The sequence below is a fragment of the Typopeltis vanoorti genome, chromosome 1 (genome assembly GCF_054136105.1).
Source record: "Typopeltis vanoorti isolate ZY-2024b chromosome 1, IOZ_Tvanoo_1.0, whole genome shotgun sequence".
Taxonomy (NCBI): Eukaryota; Metazoa; Arthropoda; class Arachnida; order Uropygi; family Thelyphonidae; genus Typopeltis; species Typopeltis vanoorti.
The window spans coordinates 73,819,137-73,835,984 of record NC_143549.1 but is presented as its reverse complement, the minus strand read 5'-3'; the positions used below and the strand labels follow the sequence as shown (position 1 = coordinate 73,835,984).

Sequence of the window (16,848 nt, the reverse complement as noted above, 5' to 3'; positions counted from 1 at the left end):
TGGTGAGATCTTTCTAAGCAATAAATACAAAATGTTATATTCAGGCAATGACAATTAAGAAAAAGAAGAAGTAGCTATAGTATTCAACTCTAAATATGAGAGTAATCTTCTTGAATGGCAGACAATATCAAGTAGAGTGATATGGGTAAATATCAGAATGGGGAACTAGATAATGAGACTTATTTGTGCCTATGGTCCCACAGAAGATTCTACTAAAGTAGAAGTGGAGGAATTTTTGAAGGCTTTAGAGAAAGCAATTCTCACAATGAAAAAAGAAAAGTTGGTCCTTTTTGCTGAACAAAATGGCAAAAAAAACTGTTGGATTTCTGCTCAGTACATGGACTGTTCCAACATAAAAATGTGCATAAATTCACATGGAGAGAAGAGGCAAGGAATATGAAAAGTCTCATTAACTATGTTATTGTTAATAGTGATGTTTCACACTAGTGCAGTACACTAGACTGTACAGAGGATTTGAAATTGGAAGCGATTGCCATTTAGTTCTTGAGCAGGATAAAATTGAGATTCATATTGAAAAGAAGAACATGTAAGAAAGTTTTAAAGTGAATAAAAGTTGAGAAGCTCTCAGATGTGAACTGTAGACTACAATACAAATATATTATTGAAGAAAAAATGACAAGAGGTTGAGAACAGGACCCAAACCTCGGAGATTTGGTGGCAAGCCCTGAAGAAAAAAAAAAAAAGATTGATTGATTCAGCCAGAGGCATGTGGTGAGGTTGTCTGCAAGAATAGAAAAATCAGAACTCCATGGTGGACACATGAAGGCTATCAAGGAAAAGAAGAAAGCATATCAAAAGTTCCTGGTGAATAAATCAGCTTGTGCTCTTAGAGAATACAGAGACAAAGGTAAAAAAGCTAAACAATGTATAAAACTCATCATCATCAAATTCCTGATATATATACCCTCTAGGGGTGTTCAGGATTTAATAATACTACAATGCAGCCATGAAAATTACATCATTAATAACTTCCTATCTACAATTTTTATCCAAATCAGTCTGTTACCTCAAGACTTTAACATTATCAGATCTTATATTTCCATCTTCTAAGGCACTTTTTACTGAATCAATCCACTTATATCTTGGTCTTCTTCTGGGTCTTTTTCCTGCAAACCTGGCAGAGAACACTTGTTTTGCTAATCTTTCCCTCTCCCATTCTGTTTAAGTGATCATAACACGAGATTAGACCATACCCAAGATTAGCTCTGCTAAAACATTCCTGGATACCGAATGTCAAGTTCTTTCCTAATATCCTCATTTTTAGTATGATATTGCCATTGATGCCATCTGTTCATTTCTCAGGATTCTCATATCTGCGGTCTCTAGTCTTTGGTCAGGTGTTTTACTTCTGACCCAGCTCTCAGATCCATAAGTTAAAATTGGCTTGAATACTGTCTTGTATACAGCTAATTTAGTGTTTTGGCTAATTTCTCTCTTATTCCATATACATTTATTCAGTTGACTTCCTACCATAGCAGCTTTGTCGATTCTGTTGTCTATTTCCATATTTAATTTACCATCTTGACTAAAAATCGTGGTTAAGTAGCTGAAATGTTTTACTTGTTCTATAGTTTCTCCATTCACAATTCAATTGATATTTTCAATGTTTCTGCCTATTTTCATTGTCTTTGTCTTTCTAATGCTGACCTTCATACCATATCTATCACAACAGTCATTCACTTTAGTCAGGGATTCTTGCAGACTTCTAGTGGATTTATTTAGAAGTATAACATCATCTGCATAAAGCAAAGAGTTGACATTGACATCCCCCAATTTCGTGAATTATAGGGCAAGTGATTATAATAGTCTTAGGTATCAACTAGGGGCAGTTCCATGGAAGGCAGAATTGGAAGGCCAGGATATCACTAGTGCTTTGGAAATTGTGAAGGAATATTTGTTAGCAGCAATAGTAAGCTATATTCCACGAGTAGAGAAGCGGACAAAATTTTGGTGTAAAGTGGATGACAAACAATGTCAAACAGGAACTGCAGTTGAAAAAGAGATTATGGAAGAGATATAAGGAGAGGGGTGGAGGGCAGATACACAAAGAATATAAGATGCAGGCCAGGAGAGTGACCAGTATGGTGAGGAAGGCAAAACTGGAATATGAGAAGAGATTGGCATTAAGATCCAAAGAAAATCCTGGGGAATTTTTTAGCTATGTGGCCAGTAGGAGAAGAAATGATTGTGGAAGAATGACATTGTGGGATAAAAATGGGAATAGAGTGACTGATGCAGAGGACATAGTGGAGTTGTTCAATGAGCACTTTATTGGAGTTTTTCATCCTGGAGAAGAAGGTTTTAATACTAGAGAAATAGGGCAGGTTCAGGGTTTAGAGGTGCAAGAGGAGAGTGTGTTCCAAATAGTGAGTACTCTGGATACCAGTAAAGCTGTGGGACTGGATGGTATTTCACCACGAGTTTTGAGATCATATGCTAAAGAACTGACAGCTCCATTGATCTGGCTCTTCAATAAAAGTCTGGCTGCGAGTAAGGTACCCAAGCAATGGAAGGAAGGTATGATAGTGCTGCTGCACGAGGCCGGTAACAGACTAGAAGTGTCTAATTATAGGCCAGTTTGTGTGTTATCCGTAGGTCTTGGAGAAATTAGTGAGGGACTATATACAGCATTCGGCAGATGAGGGTAATATTATTTGTGAGAATCAACATGGATTTGTTAAGGACGCTCTTGCTTTAGTAATATGATTGCCTTTTATATTGAGGTGACAAGGCATATACTGCCATTTTTTTGGATTTTTCAAAGGTGTTTGACAGGGTACCACATGATAAGCTGATATTTTAAACATAGGGTGACACATGATAATTATTATTATTATTACTATGGGCAACTCCAAGGAGTACTTGGACTCATCGAGGAAAGCTCTAAACATCATGTCCATCAAAACTATTCGACATTCACACAGTATCTATCATACTTAGCCTTGAACTCATTCACTGTCATAGCAACCACAACAGACTCTGGCAGCTTATTCCACTCATTCACCACTCTAAAAGTAAAAAACCTAGCTCTAACACCCTTACTAACCACTTGCCCAGTTTCCATGGATGTCCCCTAGTCCTCCCACCACCAGCCCTATTCTCAAAAATATCCTCTGAATTAATCCTATAGAAACCCCTTCAGCAATTTGAATGTCTCAATCATATCTCCCTTTTTCTGCCTATCAATCAATTTCTGCAACCCACAAATCTTCAACCTGTTTTCTTAAGGTTCATTCCATAGACTTGCTATCATCTGGTCACTTGCCTCTGGATCCTCTCAACCTCCTCTCCATCAAGAATAAACCCAGGTGACCATATCTGGGCACAGTAATCAAGACTCGATACAGAGAAAGAATAACTTGCTTATCTCTGCTCGTCAAAGTATTCTTCAGCATCCAAATTGACATCCATTCTCCTTAGCCCATACCTCCAATCTATCCAAATCATCCTGCAAAATTTTCATCTGGTCACTTGCCTCTGGATCCTCTCAACCTCCTCTCCATCAAGAATAAACCCAGGTGACCATATCTGGGCACAGTAATCAAGACTCGATACAGAGAAAGAATAACTTGCTTATCTCTGCTTGTCAAAGTATTCTTCAGCATCCAAATTGACATCCATTCTCCTTAGCCCATACCTCCAATCTATCCAAATCATTCTGCAAAATTTTGACATCTGCATTCGCTATTGCCCTACCCAACTTAGCATCATCAGCAAACAAATGAACCATTCCTCTCAGATCCTTCCTTATATCGTTAATGAACAAATTAAACAGCAGTGGTCCAAGAATAGAACCCTGTGGCATACCACTAGTCACAGGCCATCTTTTGGGCTCTACTCCTGAGTAAACTACTCTCTGGTATCTCTCCATCAACCACCCTCCTATCCATCTCGCTAACCCTATATCCATTCCCATATGTTGCAGTTTACGGATTAGACTTCCAGGATATCACACCTCCAGGGTGTCCAAAGGCTCATCGAGGGAGGGCATCACCTCTACAACTCTTCATCTCACTATTCCACGAACCTTCATCGTCTAACACCAACGCCATCTACCACTGACTAACACCACTAGTGCTTTCACAGACAATCACAAACATCCATGCCCACGGCAGGATTCAAACCCGCAGCCTTTTGACTGGAGGGCAGATACGCTAATCACTCAGCTAATCAGGCCGGCCCTAAGCTGATATAACCTGATATTTAAACCCATGGATTTAAATGTCAGGTTAGTCAGATGGATTCAGGATTGGCTGTCTGATAGATATCAGAGAGTTGTGTATGGTTGGTAATATCAAGGAAGCAGAAGGTTACAAGTGGGGTTGCACAGGGCTCAGTACTGGAGCCTGTGTTGTTTAACCTTTATATCAATGATATTGTCAATGGATTACAAGGGGATATTCAGTTGTTTGCGGATGATGTGAAGCTGGGAAGGGTTATCAGTAATAGTGCAGACGTGGCAGCCCTTCAAGAGAATTTGAATAAACTAGAGACAGATGGGCAAATGAATGGGGGTTTCGATTTAATGCAGCAAAATGTAAAGTCTTGAAGTTTGGGATTGATCGATGGGAGGATGCATACTCGATTGGAGGAGCTATGCTGAAAGAAGTAGGGGAGATGGAGATCTGGGAGTGATGATTGGTAGAAAACTGAAATTCAGGGAGCATATTGCAAAGGTGATGAAGGTAACCCAGAGGATCGCTGCAATATTGAGAAGGATGTGGACCTGCAAAGATAAGAGTTATCATTCCATTGTGTAAAGACCCTGATCAGACCACACTTAGACAATTGTTCTCAGATTTGGTCCCCAGGATTCGAAGAGGATAAATTAACTGTGGAAAGGCTACAGAGGTGGGTAACAAAGATGGTTTCAGGAGTGTGCAATGTCAGTTACGAGGATCGACTGAGGGAATGTGGACTGCAGAGTTTGGCGAATAGAAGGAGAGGTGATATGATTGAGACTTTTAAACTGTTGAGAGGCAGTTAAAGGGTAGACATTGGGGAGTTCTTTCACTTGGTGGAATAGCAGGAAGGAGTGAAGATAAGAGGCCATCCATGGAACTTGCAAAAGGAAGCTGTGAGCAAGAGGGTGAGGAATGGTTTCTTTGCATGGAGGGTGGGTGAACTGTGGAATGCATTGCCGGAGAGAGTGGTTGGAGCAAGAATGGTCAGTGAGTTCAAGGAGCAGTATGATAAACTTTGTGTTTCCTAAAAACGACCTCCCATGATGAGTCTTTTGACTCCATGGAGGCCTGGATAATAATAAGAATAATTAATATGCTTGATCCCCTTCATGTCTCTGCTTTGTATTTCATGAATTGGTGATTGCATTTCTATTTATATTTCCTCTGAAACATTTTTTTTTTTTTTGCAGCTTATTCTTAACACATTCGCTGCCACGCTCCTCATGCATAGTTTGTTCCTGCATGCCAAGCGCTTTTGCGTCTTCAAGGTCACTGCTAGTAATCTTGTAGCTGGCTTATCAGACAGAATTTTGTTTCATACACCAACTATGAGTAATCTCGTATCACCAGCATCTTCAAAATCACTACGAATAATCTCGTATCTGGCTTATCAGACAGAATTTTGTTTCATATGCCAACTACGAGTAATCTCATATCACCCCACCTATATATTACATGTGCTGATGACTGTATTTATAGCGTCTAGTCTCTAAAAATCTTCAGTTTTGCCATGACCAGTAAAAGAAAACTTACTGATAAAGAATTAGAAATTTTTTTGCGATGATGAATTAATAAATTCATCATCACAAATGGAAGGATAAGAGGGAAGTTCTTTCCGTTTCAAATATGCACAAATTTGAAATGGTTGAAGCGAAAAATCATAATGGTAAAATTCAATTAAAACCCAAATATCATTAGGGGACTATACTTTGGGTATGTCAGGCATTGATCTTTCTGATCAAATACTATTCCTCCTCACGAAAGACAATTGGATGGCCAAAGAAATTGGCAATATGCATTTCTGATATATACATTCAAAATGCGCATAAATTTTATAATATAATTACTGGAAACGCAATGACTGCATTAAAATTTAGAGATCAATTTATCTCAGTTTTTGTTGGAATGGATGAACTTACAGCATCACAGAATATCAGCAGGATTCGGTATCTTCATTATTTGGAAATTTTACCACCTACAGGAAAAAAATCACCTGACACAGCCATGCTGAGTATGTACACAAAACAAACAACGATGCGAAACACGTTATTATTGTCCTGTTTTCCAGAAGAAACACCATTTTCTTCTAGAAAACACCACTTCAAAACAATTTTCCACCATTGTGCGTGGAAAATTGTTTTGAAGTGTATCATTCGTAATTTAAATAAATTGGTTTTTATTTTATTGATTTCATTTTATTATTTTTATTGATTTTATTAGTTTTAATTTGATTTACAAATTACAGGTTAACTCGTGCTTGCCATAGGATGTCGGTAATCGACATATGAGTATATTTGTAGTTGGCTTCTGAGGCACATATATAATATACTATATTTTAGCTGAAATTATTTCCTTTCTACCAAGCCCCCAGACGTGCTTTCCACTTTATTCACAAGCAAAGGGTCCAAATTAAGGTACTTATACTAAGGGTTAATTCATGCTTGGTATAGGAGGTTGGTAATCGACATACAAGTATATTCGTAGTTGGCTTGTGAGGCTCATATACTAACTGTGAGTATACTCGTAGTTGGCAGTGAACATTTCAATGACGCTACTTGTCTATTTAACTACTCACATGATTTATCCTCCTCATCTTGAATATTTGTCTAATAATGCTTCCTTTCCACTATTAACATACTTTCCTTTCAGTTTCTTATTCAATGCTTATATATCTGAGCTGCTTTGTATGTAAATTTGTCATAATAACTGATTTTGTATGTCCACATATATCCATTCCAAATAGAAAACTTCACATGCTTGGCCATCTCTCAGGTCACAACTGCACAATCACTTCCCTGATTGGAGGCAAACAACTGGTTACCTTGATTATAGGCAAATTCTCTGATTCTGTTACCTATATCTGGTAATTATCTCTCAGTTGCTGCAGAAATTCCACTGCTTTGTCCTCAATATGTCTTTCTTTCCATTGAATATCCCTATAAAGAATATCAGAGCTAGTCTGCTGATGCATGCAATCCATTCCTTGATGGGGAGATGGGGAGTTGTAGAACTAGTGTGCCCTCCCACAATGAGTTCTAGGATTCCTTGTAGGTGTCACATAATAATAACAATAATCATGCCTTCCTTTGCATCCTCAGGCCAAATCAACTGACAGTATATTTTGTCCTATGGAATTCTGTCATTACCAGATAATGTTAAATCCATTAATTTCCCTTCCTACCCCATGAGGCATCTTTTGCCTTCTTGCTGAACTCCTACTGCTGGGTGCAATACATATTCTCTCATTAACAGTACCTACCCCATTCAGTAACATGTTCTCTCTCTCTCTCCCCCCCCCCCTTCTCCCCATTTCTCTACCTATAAACATTTATCTGTCACAATTTACTCCCCTTCTACTCCTACACATTTCCACTAGCTAAACTTTCATTGCATAGCCAAGTCAATGGAGTTGTCAGTCCCTCTCTTACAGCATGTGGTGAAATCCAATTCAGTCCCACTGCTTTATTGACTTCCACAGCAATTGGTATTCAAAATGCATTCTACTCATGTACAATCCTCCCCATCTATCAAGGAATAAAACCTATTTTTACAGAATGCAATACTGCAATCAAGTGATCATTAAACAACCCCACTATATCATTTGCATTGGTCATTCGACCCCTTTCCTTTAATTTCATTAGCCATGTGAGTGAAGGTATTGATGCTTGAAGAGAGAGAGAGAGGGGTACTCTCTTCTCTTTGACATGAGGCTAACAAAAGTAGGAGTGAGAGAGTTATGGGAATGATAGAAGAGGGAATGTGAGAACAATCAGGGAAAGACAGGTAATGAGAGGAGGTTATGATAGTGCAGGAACAAGGAATCAGGAGGTGGGAGGAAGGCAAGTAAGTGAGAGGACAAAAAGAGAGAGAGAGAGATGGGGAGTGATGCAGATGAGCAATGAATGCATGAATGGATAGATCAGTGAGTGGTACTATTATTATTATTTATTATTATTATTATTATTATTATTATTGTTCCAGGAAACTCCAAGGAGTCAACAGACTCATCGAGGGAGGCCTTAACATCATGTCAAGAACAACTATTCAACATTCACACAGTATCTATCATACCTTGCCTTGAACTCATTCACGGTCGTAGCACCCACAACAGACTCTGGAAGCTTATTCCACTCATTTACCACTCTCCAAGTAAAGAACCTAACTCTAACACCCTTGTCAACCACGCTCTTGCCCAGCTTCCATGCATGGCCCCTAGTCCTCCCACCACCAGTCATATTTTCAAAAATATCTTCTGGATCAATCTTATAAAAACCCTTCAGTAATTTGAATGTCTCAATCATATCACCCCTCCTTCGCCTATCGTCCAATTTCTGCAACCCACAAATCTTCAACCTATTCTCATAAGGTTCATTCCACAGACCTGCTATCATCTTGGTCACTCGTCTCTGGACCCTCTCCACTTCCTCCCCATCACGAAGAAACCCTGGTGCCCATAGCTGGGCACAGAAGTCCAGATGGGGTCTTATCAAGGCTCGATACAGAGGAATAACAACTTGTTCATCTCTGCATGTTAAAGTATTTTTCAGAAGCCAAGTGATTTGGTGAGCTGTTTTAGTTACTTTTGCAATGTGCCCCCTAAACTTCAACTCCCTATCCACCAACACTCCCAAATCCCTGGCCTCATCAATCTCCTGGAGTATGGTTCCACCAATGCGATATACTGCTGCTATTCTTTTCACCCCAAAGTGCATAACCTTACACTTTGCCACATTAAATTGACATCCATTTTTCCTAGCCCAGTCCTCCAAGCTATCCAAATCATCCTGTAAAATTTTGACATCCTGTGCACTCACAATTGCTCTACCCAACTTTGCATCATCAGCAAACAAGTGAACACTTCCTCTCAGATCCTTTCCAATATCATTGATGAACAAATTGAAAAGCAGTGGTCCAAGAACAGAGCCCTGTGGCACTCCACTAGTCACAAGACGTCTTTTAGACTCCACTCCTGAATAAACCACTCTTTGATATCTCTCCTTCAACCACCCTCCTATCCATCTCAACAACCCTATATCTATACCCATCTGCTCCAGTTTACTGATTAGGGTTCCATGTGGTATCCTATCAAAGGCCTTGGCAAGGTCCAGTAGTATCACTGTAAACCCATTACCCGTATCCAGTTCAGCCGTCACTGTGTTATAAAACGTGAGCAAGTTACTGAGGCATGATCTACCCTTCACAAAACCATGTTGTCCCCCATATTAGAGGCATACTTGTGGGAAAAACAATAAAAGTTGTGACTATGGAAATTAAGCAAGGTGAATGTGTTGATGAAATGATAGTGATGGTGTGTATGATTTGAGAAGTAGTATGAATCAAGTGGTGAGAGATCTGAAGTTAATGGTAGGGATTATGCGGTAGAGTGTGAGATAGATAATAGTAAGGAAGGATAGTAAGTGTATTACCCAGATACAGTAATGCAGTGTTCAAGAGAAGCAGCAAAAATGAATGAAATGATAGCTAGAATGTGTCAAAAGAGAAGCTTGAATTATGTATATGCCTGGAGTGGATTTGATGATAGAAGAGAACTGTTTGCAAGAGATGGACTGCATTTGAACAGGGAAGGATGCAAGCATCTGGAGAGAGAGAGAGATTTCTTTGTTTTCTGGGCAAGTGGGAGTATTAAGGCATTGAAACTAGTTGCCAGGGAGGAGTATGGCAAGGATGGCATCTTGTACGGATAGTCATTTAGGAGATAGGAAAATGTATGGTATAGCACAGAGTTAAATGGAGGGAATAACAGTAGGTAGAAGGATAGTGATATATAATGATGCTTCTTTATACAAATACCAGGGAAAAGAGCAAAGACATGGGTCCATCCCCTGAAGCTGCAAAAGGAAGTAGTAAATATGAGAGTAAGAAGTTTTTTGCAATAGTAGGAGCATGGAATGCATTGCCTGAGAAGGTGATGAAAGTGCAAAATGGTGGATGAGTTTAACGAGTCCTATGATAAATTTTGTGTTACCTAAAGTTGTCTAGATTCAACATCATGAGTCTTATTACTCCATGGAGGTCAGGAATAATAATAATAAAAAAGTACTTCTATTCAGCAAATAACAATGTTTTTAATTGAATATGTAGTCATATTATTAAGGTGACAATATTTTAATTTCAGTTAAAAAAGGAAGATGGACATTATTCTGCTGTTATTGAAGGTAAGTTATATATGATAATGTTATAGCACTGTATAATGGAAATATGGATATTTATTTTTTATGAAGCTAGGTTATATTTTTTAGTGAAAGCTTCTTAAAAATCCTGATAGCACTGCAATAGTTTGTTTAATTTTAATATCTTGTACTATTCATTGTATTGATACCTCTATAACTAATGGCAGTCTAGCACGGAGTTCATGTCTGGTATGCATATTGTTATTATCTACAGAATAATGTGGACTATATACTGCAGGAGGTGGAGAAGGAAAGGGATTTCAGCATTAGTGACAAAGTGGTTCACAGGATGTTGCAAAGTAGTGAAGATGTTCCATATATTACTACAGTGAGATGAATATTGTTGGCCAAGACAAACGAAGCTCTATGATTTTATAAGGGACTTAGTGACAGATGATGAAAGCAAAAAGAGATGAAGAATTATAGGCCATTAAGAAATTTCAGTTTCTTCTTTTTAGAATATTATACAAAAAATTGTGATAAAATGCTAGACTTAATGTACCTTATAGAGAGGTAGTCTTTATTATCTGGCATATGATTGTTAATGCAATTAATTACTTAATACCAAACTTATACTGCAACAAATATTTCAGCTGATGTTAAGGTGATAAGCTTTTGCACTGTTATTAAATATTTTACATTTCCATGGATGAACAATCTAATCTATACAGTTTTCCCTATGGGGAAAAAAAAATTCTGTTTTGTTACTTACAAGGGTTACCTAAAGTTTTTGAAATTCTGACAATATTTTAATACTTCATAAAATTATAATTGAAAAACATTATTCAACAAATTATGTTCTGTGTTCCATTATGCTCTGTGACCTTGGTGAATCTATCTGCAAGCAGTTCAGTCCGTCTCTAATATCAAACGTAGTTATTGGAAGCATAAATTCTTGACATTCATTCTCAACTTTGTCAATATTTGCTAAACTCTATTAAATGCAAGAAGCAAGTTGTAAAATTGGAACAAATGATAGTCAGATAGCACCAGGTCTGGACAATGTGCTAGGTGAGGGAGAGGATCCATGTCTCTCTCTCTCTCTCTCTCTATCTAGTTCTTTGATTATTTATTGAAAGTGGACTTTGGATGTCCCACTTGTATTGATCAGGCCAGATAACTCATACAAAACAAGCAAAGGATGAACTCATTGTGATTGCTAAGAACAGAGAGAGAGAGAGAGAGAGAGATTGGCATTAGTGGTGCATCGTTCTGGAACCAGCTGAAAGTGAATAGGCCCTCAAATGCTGCTATATGCAAAACATGATCTTAATGTCGATAATTTATTGAGATTAGAAGAGTGATGCTTCGCCAGAGTTGATGGATGCATTTTTAATTGCAGGTAACAATTCATTTGATGACACAATTCTGTAGAATTGCATCTAGAAAAGCATCTGGCATCGGATCGATTGAATATGTCAAATTTTCTGGTATTTGTTCATATTTAACATATTCTGTGAGACTTACCATGCTGATGAAGATAGTATTGCATAATTTCCTTTGGAGTATTGAGTTCAGCTAGCAATATATGAGTGATTGAGATCAAATTAGCCTTGACTGCTTAATATATAGTTGAGATCATTTGAGAGTGGCTGTTGGGAATGAGGTTGATCCGCAAGGCTGATATTGACCTCGAATGTTTTGAACTAGTCAGATATAGTGCTCATCTTTGCAGCATTCTGACCTTTTGTGTTTTACCTTTTCATGTGTGCTGAAGTTAAAACATATAGTAAAAACTCTCGAATTTGAAAATTTTGTCCACTCATTCTGCAGAATAAAATATCATTTAAATGATACACAAAAATAAATGGCCTAAAAATAACAACCTTTGTATTTGATACTGAACAAGTATAACTATTCATTACGACACACAATAAAAAAATGAAAATATGAAGATACATTATAAAGACAAATTTCAGAATCATTATTAGAGATTTGCACATCACATCTTTCATTTTCATGTTATCCAATAGCTAGTGATTTCATCAGATAGTTGCTGGACAAATTATTATTATTACCCCAAGACCTCATGGAGTCAAAGACTCATCTGGGAGGTCCTGTTAGTACACACACACACACACACACAGCTCATCATACCGTGTCTTAAACACACTCAAACTCCTTGCAGACACCACACTCTCAGGCAAGGCATTCCAATCATTTACAACTCTGCACAAAAAAAAATCCTGCCTCTCACTCCCCTACTCACACCCTCTTTATACAGTTTCCAGGGATGACCTCTGGTTCTCCCCTGATCTCCCACTATTTTCTGTACAACTTCTCCAGCATTGATCATATAACAACCCCTTACCAACTTGTAGGTCTCTATCATATCTCCCCCCCCCTCTTCCTCCTGTCCACCAGACTCTGCAAATTACATCTTCTCAATCTTTCTTCATACTTTAGATCCTTATTCACTATCACCCTCAGATCTCTTATTTCCTCCACTTCCAACAATATATTCTCACCAAGCATAAATTCTGCATTCCATCTTTGTTTTCTAAATTTTAAAATCTTACATTTTGCGATATTGAACTCGCATCACCATTTCCATGCCCAATCACTCAATTTATTCAAGTCTTCTTTTAAGGCCACAACATCCTCACTACTCTTCATGGTTCATTCCAACTTTGCATTATCTGCAAATAACTGAATATCTCTATCCAAATCTTTGCCAATATCATTAATATACAAATTAAACACTAATGGCCCTAAAAGACCCCTGAGGTGCACCACTAGTGACCTTCCTTGCTGATGCCCATCAGATAACCAGTCTCCGATCCAATGCACTAATCTAATATCCAACCCCATCTGCTCTAGTTTGACTGTCAACTTATCATGAGGTACTGTATTAAAAGCCTTTGCAAAATCCAAGTATATTACTGAGCATCCTTCTCCTCTGTCCAAGGAAGCAGTCACTTTATTGTAATAAGCAAGTAGATTATTAAAACATGACCTCCCTTTAGCAAATCCATGCTGCAAATCCAAGTGTCACGATCTTGCCCTCCTTCCACTCCATAGGAACTTGACCGAGTGCAAGACTCGCATTAAAAAAATATGTCAAGGCAGGTGTCAACTCCCTGGCACATTCCTTCAGAATATGTGGTGATATATTATCAAGTTCCACAGCCTTATTAACATCTAGTTTGCTCAACTGCCCATACACCTCTTGCTCACTTATAGTCAGTCTCTCCTTCCCATCATCAACTGCTCTCAATCTCTCCATGAAGTCACATTCACAAGGTTGAAGATCTTTATGCTCATTAAGTATCTCCACCACACATTCTGCAACAGCTGTTTTTATACCATTTTCTTCAATCACTGTCATCCTTCCATAATCATTCTTTCTTTTGCTGGCTACATATCGAGGGCGCTAGTGGGTCAAGCGCTACGAACGTGCTTTGAAGAGCTCCTGATTCAGATAAGTTTTACTAGGAATAATTAAGTATATATGCGTAATTGTTTAAGTAAGAGCGGCTGTAAACGTTGTACGCTACCGATATTATTAGTGTGGGGTTTTTTTTTTCTTGCTTAAACTAAATACGAAAACGTTAATATTAGACCTAGTAACCTGCAGAGAAAAAAAAAAAAAAAATGGCGGCTGCATTGTCATTCCATGATTTTAATTTGGATTTCAGTAGGTTCGTTAAGTGTGAGGTCTGTTATATGTATTCCTTCGATTACATAAATGATTTGTGGATGTTTAGTGTGGATGGAAGAAGGGTGTGTGCGAAATGTGACCTGAACGAGGAATTGATGAATGCGAATATGAAGTTGATGACAGAAAGTGCTAGTACCGATTGTGTCGTGAGTGCACGTTTGAAAGAGGATGGCGGGAAAGACAGGCGAAAAAATGTTAAAAAATCAGGAAAAAAGAAAAAGAGCGATTTGACAACCGTAACGGATGTTAAAAGGGATGAAAGTGAGGCGGAAAGAAACGAAATTGAGAGAACGAATGAAAGTAGAAATGGCGTGGTGCAGAAATCGCAAGTAAAAAAAATCGAAAGAATGAATGATAGCGAAAAAAGAATGACTGATGGCGAAAGTTGGACGCATGTTGGAACGAAAGTACTGAACCAAAGAAAGATGAATGACAGTAAAAGTGAGAAGAATGATAGCGAAAGTTGGACGCATGTTAGTCCGAAAGTACGGAAACAAAGAAAGATATGTGAGAGTGAAAGTGAGAAGAATGACAGTGAAAGTTGGACGTATGTTGGACCGAAAGTACGGAAACAAAGAAGGATGAATGAGAGGGAAAGTGAGAAGAGAGGGTCGAGAGTTAGAAAGTTAGAAAGATTTAATGATAGAGTGAATGTGTCGCGAGGTTCAGAAGGTGAATTGGATTGGATGAAGCAAGAAATGAAATGGATGCGGAATGAAATTAAGAGAATGCAGGTCAAAACTATTAAAATAAATCATGATGGCATGAAAGAGTTAACAAAAGATGAGCGAGTGGCGTTGTATGGCGACTCCATTATTAAAGGTGTGCTAGAGGATAAAATGCACAAGGTATGTTTTCCAGGTGGTAAAATGAGTAGAGTGATTGAGGCATTGAACATGAGGCGGGAACGAGCAAAAGAGTTAATTGTATTAATTGGTACAAATGATTTGAGAGAGAACAAAGAGCATGTCAAAATGAATGTCAGGAGACTGCTTGGAAAGATAAAGGAGAATAGTGTGACAGGAAGGGTGGTCAGTGTGTTGCCTAGGTATGATTGTGGTGAAATGAGGTGGAGAGCAAGGATTATGAATGATATTCTGGCTGAAATGTGTGAGGAGATGGGAGTACAGTTTGTTAATGTGTGGAATGAGTTTGAGGGACGAAGTGAGCTGTATGGGAGCGATGGACTGCATTTGAGTGGTTATGGTGTGAGTCGCTTGGAGAGACTGCTGCTGGAAGGTAGAGAAGTGAATAGAGAGAATGAATCAGATCGAGAGGGGAGTGATGTGGAAGAGCAGGAGAGTAAGACAGGAGAGATTGAAGGAGTGGAAATGAATGTGGAAGTGAGTGGTATGAGTATAGATAATGAGAGAATGGGTGTGCAAGAGGAGCAGGGAAACGGGGAGGCTCAGGGTGGACAGGGATACACACCGTGAGAAAGGTGGATGATCCAAGAGGAGGTGAGAGCATGTGTAGGCAGGAAAGTAATGGGATGATCAGGGATCAAAAGGAAACAGATGGAATTGCAAGGGGTTCTAAAATGAAGAAGCAGAAAGGGAAATGGCCCCAGTCCAGCATGGAGAGATCACATCGAGTGAGTGGTATCAGTGGAACTAGCTGTAGATCCAGAAATGAGTTGTTGTGTTTGTATACCAATGCTAGAAGTATAAGAAACAAGGCGGATGAAATGGTTGCACTAATTGCGTCTGTGCACCCAGAGATTGTCGGAATAAGTGAGACATGGTTAGATGAGGATGACATCCTGACAGGAATAGAGATGGAAAGGTATGATGTGTTTCGTGAGGATAGAAGGGGTAAAAAGGGAGGGGGAGTGCTATTGATGATAGAGAAAGAGTTATGTCCATACAAGGTAGAGATGCAAGGGGGAAATGGGGGCCAGTGGTTTTGAGGCAGTATGGTGTGAGATAGAGGTGAATAGAATCAAATACTTGGTGGGATGTTGTTATAGACCTGGTAATGTGGATGGTGGTGATAGTGAAATGTATAGTCAAATAAGCCAAGCAAATAAGAAAAGGGTGATCATTATGGGTGATTTTAATTATGGCAATATAGACTGGAATGAAGAGATAGCAACTGGAAGTAAAGAAAATGAGTTTCTTGAGTTTTTGAGGGATAACTACCTCAGACAGTATGTAACAGAGGGCACAAGAGTATTAAGGGTCTTGGATTTGGTCATCTCATCGGAGGATGTAATTATCAATGATGTATCAACTCATCCACCAATTGGCGAAAGTGACCATGAGGTGATTACTTGGGTGGTTGCCAGCAGTGCAAGGACCCCTGTGAAAAAAGGGTATATGTGGAACTACAAGGGGGGTGATTATGAAGAGCTCAGGAGACAGCTTGCAGGTGTAGCATGGAATGAGGAGTTAGCTGGAAAAGAGATCAATGTAGCTTGGGGGATTTTCAAAAAATATTTAGTGGATGCAATGTCTAAATGTATACCACGGGTGAGAAGGTTAAATAAGTTAGGTGTGAGATGGATGAATAAAGAGATTAAGCATGCAATACAGAGAAAAAGGGCATTGTGGAGGCAGCATAAGAGAAGTGGAAGTAACCAATTTCATGAGTTCTACAAAGACCAGGCAAGGAGAGTGACTTGGTTGGTGAGAGTAGCTAAAGAGAGGTATGAACAGCAGTTAGCTAATGAAGCTAAAAAGAATCCTAGGGAGTTCTTTCGATATGTAGCCAGCAAAAGAAAGAATGATTATGGAAGGATGACATTGATTGGAGGAAATGGTATAAAGACAGCTGTTGCGGAATGTGTGGT

At 38.7% G+C, this 16,848-nt stretch overlaps 1 protein-coding gene across 7 annotated transcripts in view; it reads left to right on the top strand.

The window, feature by feature from the left end:
- The window catches only part of LOC150110090 (uncharacterized), a 232,993-nt gene that overhangs the window by 193,833 nt on the left and 22,312 nt on the right, over positions 1-16,848 (top strand). For all 7 annotated transcript variants that reach the window (XM_090391299.1, XM_090391291.1, XM_090391324.1 and 4 more), the window contains exon 5: positions 10,342-10,381. In XM_090391299.1, coding sequence (XP_090247425.1) covers positions 10,342-10,381 — 40 coding nt within the window. The remainder of the gene's footprint in view (positions 1-10,341; positions 10,382-16,848) is intronic.